The sequence below is a fragment of the Leucoraja erinacea genome, chromosome 39, assembly GCF_028641065.1.
Source record: "Leucoraja erinacea ecotype New England chromosome 39, Leri_hhj_1, whole genome shotgun sequence".
Classification (NCBI taxonomy): domain Eukaryota; kingdom Metazoa; phylum Chordata; class Chondrichthyes; order Rajiformes; family Rajidae; genus Leucoraja; species Leucoraja erinaceus.
In genome coordinates this window covers 3,364,922-3,377,331 of record NC_073415.1, presented here as the reverse complement: position 1 = coordinate 3,377,331, position 12,410 = coordinate 3,364,922, and the positions used below count along the sequence as shown (strand labels likewise).

The 12,410-nt window shown below is 49.0% G+C and overlaps 1 protein-coding gene across 1 annotated transcript in view; it reads left to right on the top strand.

The window, feature by feature from the left end:
- Positions 1-12,410, top strand: part of LOC129714414 (rho GTPase-activating protein SYDE1-like) — a 58,278-nt gene that overhangs the window by 14,963 nt on the left and 30,905 nt on the right. The window contains exons 2-3 of the mRNA XM_055663993.1: positions 3,771-3,954; positions 3,994-4,384. Coding sequence (XP_055519968.1) covers positions 3,771-3,954; positions 3,994-4,384 — 575 coding nt within the window. The remainder of the gene's footprint in view (positions 1-3,770; positions 3,955-3,993; positions 4,385-12,410) is intronic.

The window sequence follows — 12,410 nt, the reverse complement described above, 5'->3', positions numbered from 1 at the left end:
TGGGTCTTTGATGATATTGACTGCCTTGTTGAGGCTGCATCTCCTATAGATCCCTTCAATGGCGGGGTAGTTAGTACCTGTGTCCACCACTCTCTGGAAATCTCTTTGTTACTTGGCGTTCGATTTGCCAAACCAGAGCATGTTGCAACCAGTCAGCATGCCCTTTTACCGAGCATGTGTAAACATTTGCTATAGTGGGGGAGGGGAGGGGTGGGGGGGGCACAGTGGTGCAGTGGTAGAGCTGCAGCGCTACGGGTCTGTCCCACTTGGCAATTTTTTAGGCAACTGCCGGCGACTGTCATAGCCGTAGCAGGTCGCCGTAAAACCAGCGACAACCCACATCAACCTAGCGACTGCCCCTACGTCAGGAGAAGTCACGCTACGCTCACTGGTGTCAAAGCCACTCTCGCCAAAAAATGTTCAACATGTTAAAAATTTAGTGTCGGCCAGAAAGACGCTACGACTTTTTGCGCGACTGAGGAGACTTCTCCCAGCGATCACCGGTAACAAACTAGTTGCCTAAAAAAATCGCCTAAGTGGGACAGGCTCCAGAGACCCATGTTCAATCCTGACTATGGATGCTGTCTGTACAGAGTTTGTACATTCTCACTGTGACCACGTGGGTTTTCTCCAGGTGCTCCGGTTTCATCCCACATTCCAAAGATGTTGAGTTATGCAAAGGTTAATTCCCTTCGATAAAAATGGAAAATTGTCCCTAGTATGTAGGATAGTATGGATCGCTGGTCAGTGGGCTGAAGGGCCTGTTTCCGTGCTGGATCTCTAAAAATTAAACCGACCGACCATCATTGACCGACCATCTACTTTCTCCACTGGCAACACTGTAGATAGTGGCCACACATAGTCCTTGAGACGACAGAGATCCATCTTCATGCCAAGGACTTCGCCCACATCCCATCCCAGCCTATTCCATGTTTTTGAGAAGATTTCCAATGCCATGGGCAGCATTTAATGTTCATTCCCAATGGCCACAAGGAAAGTCTCACAGGTGAGGTTGGAGTCAAATAAAAGCATGGACCTGGCCACAGGGATCAGGACTTCTCCACCAATGTGGGAAGGCAGTACACAATGCCTCGAAATGTCACGGCACATCTCCACAGAGGGATTAGTGGAACAAATGGGATTTCATACAAATCCAGTGGTTTTACGCTTGCCGATCACTGCCATAGGCTTTTTATTCCCAGTTTATTAAATTACACTTTCTTTTCCTCATTTACTTCATCTATCTCTTTAGTTCTATCTAGTTTAAAAAAATGAAGAAAAAGGCAAAAAGTATTGGAGACAATGTAATAATAACTGACAATATTATCAATTTAAAAATGTAAGACAGTAATGATGTAATAGATTATGTACCTATCTCCAATAAAAAATATTTTCAAAAAAAAAAAAAAAAAAAAAAAAATTCCTTTAATACCAGATGATTCAAACTCAAGTATCTGGATAATATCACCCAGACTTCTAAATACTAGTCAGTTGACATATTACAATGGTGGAGGAGGCTATTCGGCCCTTTGAGTCTATTCTGGCTCCAACCCCATGAATCGCATCCCCCTTACTTCACTGCATTACTATCACTTGTAATAGTGGTGTGCAATTAAATAGATAGTTTTGTTTATATCACATATACCGTGGTATAATGAAAAGCTTTTTTTAGTTTAGAGATACAGCGCGTAAACAGGCCCTTCGGCCCACCGAGTCCATGCCATCCAGCGATCCCCGCACACTAACACTATCCTACACACACTAGGGACAATTTACTCTTATACCAAGCCAATGATTCTACAAACCTGTAAATCTTTGGAGTGTGGGGGGGAACCGGAGCACCCGGAGAAAACCCGCGCAGATCACGGGGAACAACGTACAGACTCCGTACAGACAGCTCCTGTAGTCAGGATCGAACCCGGGTCTCTGGTGCTGTGATATTGGGGACACGGTTGTGAGGCAGGGGGCAGGGATGGGGGGGGAGGGGGGGATACCGGGTGGTTGCCAGGTACAGTGGCAGGCAGGAGACAGGGAGGGAAGATAGGACTGAACTTTTGTAACTTTGGTGGCAGGGAGGGGCCACTCTCACAGTGCCAGAGACCCGGGTTCAATCCCAACTACGGGTGCTGTCTGTACAGAGTTTGTACGTTCTCCCCGTGACCTATGTAGGTTTTCTCCGAATCGTTGAATTTCCTCCCACACTCCAAAGACGTACATGATTGTAGGTTAATTGGCTCGGTGTAGATGTAAAATTGTTCCTAGTGTGTGTGTGCGGTTGAGTTAATGTGCTGGTCGGTACGGACTCGGTGGGCCGAAGGGCCTGTTTACCATGCTGCATCTCTAAACTAAACGTACCATAAACGTGGGGACACTTGTGTCCAGCCTAGGTGAGGTCTGCTGTATGAATTAACCAGGTTGTAGACAAACAAAGCATTTCATTGTCCCTAGATACATGTGACAATTGAGTATAATTGAATCATTGAATTTTTGAATTGAATCATAGAATCATTGAACTGATTCATTGAATCATTGATGAAGTCGCTACTAATGGTTGGTCTGAGGGCACTCCTGTGCTGATGATTAGGAATGATGTGAGGAATGACTCCAGTCTTTGCCTTCTGATGCCAAGTGACTTCATGAGGTCATAATTTCTAGGAGCAGAATTGGGCCATTTGTCCCATCAAGTCTACTCCGCCATTCAATCATGGCTGATCTATCTCTCCCTCTCAACCCTGCATGGGTTTTCTTCCAGATCTTCGGTTTCCTCCCACACTCCAAAGACGTACAGGTTTGTAGGTAAATTGGCTTGGTGTAAATGTTAAATTGTCCCCAGTGTGTGTAGGGTGATGTTAATGTGCGGGGATCGCTGGTTAGTGCAGACTTGGTGGGCCGAAGGGCCTGTTTATTGTCATGTGTCCCTGTATAGGACAATGAAATTCTTGCTTTCCTTCAGCACACAAAACACAGTAGGCATTTACTACAAAACAGATCAGTGTGTCCATATACCATAATATAAATATATACACACATGAATAAATAAACTGGTAAAGTGCAAATAACAGATAATGGGTTGTTAATAATATATCTATCTATCTATCTATCTATCTATCTATCTATCTATCTATCTATCTATCCCTCTTTCTCTCTCTCGCTCCACATCTATCTATCTATCTATCTATCTATCTATCTATCTATCTATCTATCTATCTATTGATCTACCGATCTATCGATCTATCTATCCCTTTCTGTGTCTATCTATGTATCTATCTATGTATCTATCTATCTATCTATCTATCTATCTATCTATCTCTCTCGCTCCACGTCTATCTATCTATCTATCTATCTATCTATCTATCTATCTATCCGTTCCTGTATCTATCTATCTATCTATCTATCTATCCCTTTCTGTATCTATCTATCTATCTATCTATCTATCTATCTATCTATCTATCTATCTATCTATCTGTCTATCTATCTATCTATCTATCTATCTATCTATCTCGCTATCTATCTATTTCTGTATCTATCTATCTATCTATCCCTTTCTGTATCTATCTATCTATCTATCTATCTATCTATCTATCTATCTATCTATCTATCTATCTATCTATCTATCTATCTATCTCTATCTCTATCTATCTCTCCACATTCTCTCTCTCTTCCCCACACACGCTGCCTGCATGTCCCAGTATTCAGGGATAAATCAGTCCCTTCCCACTCCCCAGACCCAAAGGATTCCTGTCAAGCCTTGACCCCATTTCCTTTCCCAGGCTTCGCGTGACACTTCCGACGGGTCAACGATTCCCAAATCCCGGTGGCATTGCTGACCCTGCCTCCCAGCCCCATTCCCATTCCCATTCCCAGAGCCCAGGAGCGAGGGATCAAGTCCCAGGGAACTGCACTGCCCAGCGGCCAGGGACCGTCCCTGAATCACCGCCGCAGCCGGACACGAAGGTTCGCCTCCCTCCGCCCGGACCGCTGGTGTGAGAGGAGGTTGTGGAAGCTGCCGGCCCCCGGGAGAGCCCGAGGTCCAGAGGCCGGAGGGAGGAGCGGAGGGGAGGGGTTGCTGGCGGGAGCCGGGGCCGGGTGTTTAGCGACGTTCCCCGGGGGGAGGTGGGCCAGGAATGTGCTGGCGCTGAAGGAGCGAGTGGATCGCAGCGCAGATCCCGGGGAGAGGGGCCCGAGAGGCGGACACTCAGCCCGGCCGGCACCGGGACCTGCACCGGGACCCGGACCCACTCCAGCTCCAGCTACAGCTACAACTCCAGCTCCTGCCCGCTCCCCGTCCCCCGGACACTCGCCATGGCTGAACCGCTACTCCGCAAAACTTTCGCCAAACTTCGAGCCCGGAGACGGAAAAGTTTGAAGGGCGGACGGAGTGAAGGTAAAAGAGAGGGAGAAGGAGGGGGAGAGAGAGAGGGAGGGATGAGGGAGGGATGGAGAGGGAGGGATGGAGGGAAGGAGGGAAGGAAGGAGAGAGGGAGGGAAAGCGAGAGGGAGGGATGGAGGGAAGGAAGGGAAAGTGAGAGGGAAAGGGGATGGAGGGAGGATGGAGGGAGATAAATGGAGAGGGAGAGAGGGGATGGGAAGGAGGGAGGGGGAGAGAGATGGAGGGGGAGAGAGGGAGGGATGGAGGGAAGGAGAGAGAGAGGGATGGATGGAGGGAAGGAAGGAAGGAGGGAGAGAATGAGAGAGAGAAAGTGAGGGTAGGAGAGAGGGGGGTGCAGGGAAGGAGCGAGGCAGAGAGATGGAGGGAAGGAAGGAAGAAGGGAGGGAGAGAAAGTGAGGGATGGAGGATAGGGGAGGGTGGGAGAGTTGAGGGAGAAAGTGTGACGGAGGAAGATTTGAGAGGGGAGGGGAGAGAGAGGGGAGAGGGGGGAGAGGGAGAGGGCAGATGGAGGGAAGGGAGGAGAGGGGAGATTAGAGAGGTGGGTGAGAGGGGAGGGAGATTGGAGGGAGAGGAGAGGAAGATGCCAGGGGAGAAGGGAGGAGGAGAGTAGTTTGTGGATAGAGGGAGAGAGGATGTCAGTCGTGGGAGGAGAGCAAGAGAGAAATTGGCAGGGTGGGAAAAGAAGAGGGGACGGAGAAAGGGATGAAGGAGGTAGAGAAGCTGATGTGGGGAAGGGTGATGTTTACTGTATTTCATTGTGGGGAAGCGCACTGTGGTGGTGGTGTTGTTGTTGAGTGGCTGTTTGGGAGTGGGGTGCCTTGCAAAGCCAGTGATACATGGGTGAGGATTTGAGATGTGAATTGGGTTGCGATGGAGGAGAGTCCAGTTCGGACGGGCTGTGGCCACAGTGGTCCATCTGTATATGAGCGCTGGTACCTGAGGACCCTGGAGAGATGACTCCTCTGTGGGCTGTGATGTGCTGGAGATTGTGTGTCATAGAGTCATAGCGTGATACAGTGTGGAAACAGGCCCTTTGGCCCATCCTGACCAACATATCCCATCTAAACTAGTCCCACATACCTGCGTTTGCCCCATATCCCTCTCATTTTTATTTTTTTTAAATTAAATCATTGAAAACATTAGCGTGGTTCCCGACAAGTAAAACCTGTCCTATACATGTACCTGTCTAAATGTTGCGATAGTCCCAGCCTCACCTACCTCCCCCAGCAGCTCCTTCCATAAACCCACCAACATTTGTCTGAAAACGTTACCCCTCGGGTTCCTATTAAATCTTTCCCCCCTTCATCTTAAAACTATGCTTTTTGTTTCTTGATTCCTTCCCCTACTGTGGGCAAGAGAGTGTCTACCCGATCTAGTCCTCTCATGATTTTATACACCCCTACAAGATCACCCCTCATCCTGCTGCGTTCCAGAGAATAGAATCCCAGCCTGCTCAACCTCTCCCTATAGCTCAGGCCCTTGAGTCCTGGCAACATTCTCCTCGCCCTTTCCAGCTTGACAACATCTTTCCTATAACATGGTGCCTAGAACTGAACACGATACTCTGAATGTGGCCTCACCGCCGACTTGTATAACTGCAGCATGACCTCCCAAATGGAGGGGAGGTTTCTTTTATCGGGAAGGGGTTACTCTACCCCTTCTTAAATGGGGTCAAGCCAGACCCAGCCAGACGTGGACATTGTGTTGGTCACATCCCAGACAGGAGCAGACTGGATGCGACATCTTGCATTGATGTTTCTTCACCGCTGTGTTGGGGTGAGCTGGTCAGTACAGCTTGCCCAGTTCTGGGGCTTGATGGTGATGGAAAATCATGAGAGGAATAGATCGGGTAGACACACAGAGACTCTAGCCCAGAGTAGAGGAATCGAGAACCAGAGGACATGGGTTTAAGATGAAGCGGGGAAATCATTTAATATGAACCCGAGGGCTAACTTTTTCCACACAGAGTGTGATGGGTGTATGGAAGAGGTGGTTCGGCCAGGTACCATCGCAATATTTAAGAATTATTGGTCCAGGTACATGGATAGGAAATGGTTTGGAGGGATATGGGCCAAACGCAGGTAGGTGAGACTAGTATAGATGGGACATGTTGGGCTGAAGGGCCTGTTTCCACATTGTATGACTCTATGACTTGACGAAGGTTAGGCAGTTGCAATATTATCGTTTCCAGTCAGTCATCAGCCCTCCAGCCGTTGACTTGGTCTCCCTGCCCTTCAGTGCCATCTCCTGTTATTGGAACTGGTGCACTTCAGTCAAGGGTTAGCATGGCCGTGTGGTGGAGGGAAGGCAGCTAGGGACTGAGACACTGCCCGGTGTTTCTCCTCCCTACAAGCAGGGGCCGAGATGTCCACCTTCCACCTCCGCTTGTCGGACAATGGCCAGTTCCTTGGTCCCAGTGTTGTCAGTCACCCTCTCCTCTGAAGAAGGGTCCCAACCCGGAACGTCGCCAATCCGTGTCCTCCAGAGATGCTGCCTGACCCGCTGGGTTCCTCCAGCACTTTGTGTTTTACTCAAGATTCCAGCAACTGCAGTTCCTCGTGTCACCCTCTCCTCTCCCCTCCCCTCCCCAGGTCCAGTAATGGAGACTTGAGTGAATAGGGCCTGATGGAGGTGGATTGCCTCCATATCTAGTGGCGATCCCTGGTACTGCACCAGGAAGTGGCTGATGAGGGAAACACAATGGTTACTGCACTTGAGTGGGAGACAGAGGATGGAGGCTGTATGTTGCGTTACATGTATCTATACACTGTAAATGGTTCGATTGTAATCGTGTATTGTCTTTCTGCTGACTGGATAGCACGCAACAAAGGCTTTCCACTGTACCTCGGTACACGTGACAATAAACTAATCTCAGCTGGTGTCAATCCGGAGAGCCCATCACATCCCTGGAATGTGTCACGGTGTGAGTGGGAGAGAGCTGGGGGCAATCGGAACGACAACAGCCTTCCTTGTGTACAAAGCCCCCTGCAGACTAAACTTGGCCTTCATATCCCAAGGGCTTGTGTTTGAACCATTCCCCTTGCCTCCCCCATCTTCCCCTCTCCATCCCCCATTTCCCCATCCCCGTGGTCCGTCTCGTCTCCCCATCTCCCTGTCTCCCTGTCTCCCCTCCCCCTGTCTCGTCCCGAGTCCCCGTCTCCCCTCTCCCCGCTCACTCGTCTCCCCACTCCCCCGTCTAGCCCCCTGGTCCCCCCCCTCCCCACTCCTTGATCTACCCCCCGCGTCTCCCCTCTCCCTGCTCCCCCGTCTAGCCCCCCTCCCTTCCCCATCTCCCCACTCCCCTGTCTCCCCTCCCAGTCTCCCCTCCCCGTCTACCTTCCCTCCACTCCCTCCCCACCCTCATCTCCCCTCCCCCCCATCTATCCCCCCCCCCCCGTCTACCCTCCCTCCACTCCCTCCGCTCCCTCCCCATATCCCCCCCCCCCATCTTCTCTCCCATCCTCTCCCCCCCCCCTCAACACCTCCTGCCCCCATCTCCCCCTCTCCCCCTCCTCTCCCCCTCCCCTCCCCACCCAAAGACTTGCGCGCATCAGGGGAGTGGGGATTACATGGGGCAGATGCAATGGGGTGAGACAGATTTCCAAACAGCATATCTCCTCCCTTCTCCCAGCCTGGGGCGATGGGAGGGAGGGAGGGGGGGGAGATAATGGAGCGAGTGAAGAGGACTATCCCCAAGCAATGTTGGGTAGGAGTGGACCTTTTCAAGAAGGTACAAAGGAATAAGTGCAGTTGCTGCTGGGGAAACAGAGCGCACATACTCAGCGGCAACTGTTGATAATTCATTTGGATGAAATGAAACAAGTCAGTGAGTGTGAAGACTGTGGAATGTGTTTGAGTTACAGTCTGGAACATGGCTCTGTGGCCGGGAACATCAATAAAAGGGATAAAACAGCCTTGCAGGGATGATTGGTGTCATATGATTTTACTTGAGCAGACGCAGTCATTTCATTCGTTATGTCAGACCACTGGACTTCTGTCTTAACAACATCCCCTTTAAGGCCCCATCCTGTTTGCCGTGACAAAAATGTTGGGATTGGTTCGAAACGGCAGTGACTTGTGTCACTGAGTGTTTGTTTCACAACAGATTGAAACCCTCCCCAGTATCCCGATTGCTAATTTTAAACATCGGCAACTCAACATTCCTACCGGGAGCAGCAGCATCATCACTGGAAAAAATTGTTAGCGGGATTTTAAAAATAATTTCTTTATTGACTTTAACTTCTGAGCTGCAGCACTCCAGGGAGATGTGGCGAAGAGTGAACAAAAGGCTCTGAAATTGACCTGCCTGTTGAACAGAGGGTCTGTTGATGTTCTGGGTGGTGGCGAGGTGGGGTGGGGTGGGGTGGTGCCACATGTGAGCTTGCCTCTGGGTGATCAATGGAAGTCTTTGGAGATGGGAGGGGTAGGACCTCCATCAAGAACCACTGGTGGCCCAGCGGTAGAGTCGCTGCCTCACAGCGCCAGAGACCCCGGTTCGATCCCGACCTGGGGTGCTGTCTGTGCAGAGTTTGCACGTTCCCCCTGTAACCGTGTGGGTTTTGTCCAGGTGCTCCAGTTTCCTCCCACATAGACATGGAAACATAGAAAATAGGTGCAGGAGTAGGCCATTCGGCCCTTTTGAGCCTGCACCGCCATTCAATATGATCATCCAACTCAGTATCCCGTACATGCCTTCTCTCCATACCCCCTGATCCCCTTGGCCACAAGGGCCACATCTAACTCCCTCTTAAAAATAGCCAATGAATTGGCCTCAACTACCTTCTGTGGCAGAGAATTCCACAGATTCACCATTCTCTGTGTGAAAAATGTTTTTCTCGTCTCGGTCCTAAAAGACTTCCCCCTTATCCTTAAACTGTGACCCCTTGTTCTGGAATGCAACAATACATCCCAAAGGTTTGTAGGTTAATTGGCTTCGGTAAAATTGCAAATTGTCCCTAGTGTGTAGGATAGTGCTTGCGGACGGCGGGGAGTCGGTGGGCTGAAGGACCTGTTTCTGAGCTGTATCTCTGAAGTCTACTGTCTAATGTAAACCAGGCCTGCTTTGATCAATATAACATTGGGCCAAAGTCTATGCGGGTTCTGCGCTCTAGAAAGGAATGAGTGATTGTTGGCAGAACAGAGTGCAAGATGTTAGCTGCAACATACACTGCTGGCAGCATCGCATAGGAAAGGCTACAGAATGGGAAAAAGGACACAAAGTTCCGTAGCAACACAGTATCTTGGGAGAACATGGATGGGTGGCATATCAGGTCAAGACTTCTTCAGACAAAACCAGCGTTTACAGTTCTTTGTTGTTACAGAATAGGATTTTTTTTTTTTAATTTCAAAATAGACTTTATTCAGGTAATAAATATACACAATACATGAACCGTGCAAAAAATTCATCCGACATTTTTGGAGGCTATACAAATTGTTCAATACAGTCTACATATATTGCTCAAATGTCACGGATCTGTTCCCCACTCATGTGTCCCACTGGCGTGTAATCCCATCCCTTATTTTGAGGGGCGTCTCCACCACACCCATGTCTACCCCTGCGCCAACATGCCGCCCTTCTCATCCCTGGCTGTTATTTCCTCAACCTTCAAGCCTTCAACTCTATGATATGCCTCTCTGCCACAGAAGGTAGTTGAGGCCAGTTCATTGGCTATATTTAAGAGGGAGTTAGATATGGCCCTTGTGGCTAAAGGGATCAGGGGGTATGGAGAGAAGGCAGGGATGGGATACTGAGTTGGATGATCAGCCATGATCATATTGAATGGCGGTGCAGGCTCGAAGGGCCGAATGGCCTACTCCTGCACCTATTTTCTATGTTTCTATGTTTCTATGAATATTAGCTGCCTGAACTGCTCTCTCCAACTGAGCAATGCTGTGTAAGTTGCACCTCCTTCACCAGTGGCGGAATGAGTCTAAAAATATTGGTTGCCAGGAGACAAAGGGGGCCCACTTCATCAGGGGCCCACTTGCCATCGGGCAAGCTGACACCATGGCCAGTCCGCCACTGTCCTTCACTGATCATTATATCTTATGCCTTGGTTGGGCATTGTGTTCTAGTTCCTCCATTCCAGGAAGGATTTGGAGGCGATAGTTGGTGAGAGGATGGTTCAGTTGCCTGATAACAGTTTGGAAGAAACTGTCCCTGAATCTGGAGTTGTACGTTTTCACACTCCGTGGGTTTCCTGCGAGATCGTCGGTTTCCTCCCACACTCCAAAGACTTACAGGTTTGTAGGTCAGTTGGCTTGGTGTAAATGTTAAAATTGTCCCTACTGTGTGTGTACTGTGCGGGGATCGCTGGTCGGTGCGGACTCGGCAGGCTGAAGGGCCGTGTTTCCGCGCTGTATCTCGAAACTAAACTAACCTAAAGAGGGTAGGCAGGAACTGCTGATGCTGGTTTAATCTGAAGAGAGACACAAACTGCAGGGATAGGCGGCATTTCTGGATAGAAGGAATGGGTTACATTTCAGGTCGAGACCCTTCTTCAGACCGAAGTCGGGTGTGGACCCGAAACAACACCATTCCTTCTGTCCAGAGATGCTGCCCCCATCCCGTTAAACTGAAGACTGGGGTTAGACTGGTCCTTGATTATGCTGCTGGCCTTGCTGAGGCAGCGTGAGGTGCAGAAGGAGCCAGTGGTTGAATGAGACCAGCAGGATAATGTGGTGTGAAGCTCTCCTCCATAGCTGGCTGCTGTGGTGGATCACACTCAGCACCTGCTGTCCTGTACACTCAGGCCTAATCTGTTGTTGGTGCTGTGGTTTGTCGAGATAACAGGTGGATAACACTGGCCTGACGGGAGATAATACTGGCCATTTTCACAGTGATTGTGGGCAGTGTAGCAAGCCAATTGCCATCTGGTTACAGGGACTACATCAGAGCTACACTGAGCATCACCTCACCTACCCAAGTCCTCCACAGATGTTTCCTGACCCGCTGAATTACTCCAGCACTTTGTGAGTGTTTTTTCTTTACAGTGCAGAAACTGATAATGAAATTGATAATACCACTGGGGTGAAAGCTGCCCAAGCAAAATATGAGGTGCTGTTCCTCCAATTTGCGCTGGGCCTCACTATGTATCTCTTCACGCTTTACATGGATACACTGCAGCAGCTGTCGATCGGAATTCCTGTTGATGTTTAGTAGAGAGTAGAGTGTTTAATTTAATTTGTTCATGATATATGTATTTTTATTTCTATTTATTTGTTGTTATTTGTACTGCACACTGAATGGACACTGGTTGAGCAATGTTTTTTTGTTTCCTCTGGGTATGTGAGTATTCAGGAAAATAGAAACAGAAACATAGAAATTAGGTGCAGGAGTAGGCCATTCGGCCCTTTGAGCCTGCACCGCCATTCAATATGATCATGGCTGATCATCCAACTCAGTATCCCATACCTGCCTTCTCTCCATACCCCCTGGTCCCCTTAGCCACAAGGGCCACATCTAACTCCCTCTTAAATATAGCCAATGAACTGGCCTCAACTACCCTCTGTGGCAGAGAGTTCCAGAGATTCACCACTCTCTGTGTGAAAAAAGTTCTTCTCATCTCGGTTTTAAAGGATTTCCCCCTTATCCTTAAGCTGTGACCCCTTGTCCTGGACTTCGCTAACATCGGGAACATTCTTCCTGCATCTAGCCTGTCCAACCCCTTAAGAATTTTGTAAGTTTCTATAAGACCCCCTCTCAATCTCCTAAATTCTAGAGAGTATAAACCAAGTCTGTCCAGTCTTTTTTCATAAGACAGTCCTGACATCCCAGGAATCAGTCTGGTGAACCGTCTCTGCACTCCCTCTATGGCAATAATGTCCTTCCTCAGATTTGGAGACCAAAACTGTACGCAATACTCCAGGTGAGGTCTCACCAAGACCCTGTACAAATGACAATAAAGATATACCGATACTGATGCTGATACATAGGCCCCCCTGTTCTAGGAGCAAAAATTCATGTTGGTTTCAGTTTAGTTTATTGTCACGTGTACCGAGGTACATGGAAAAGCTTTTG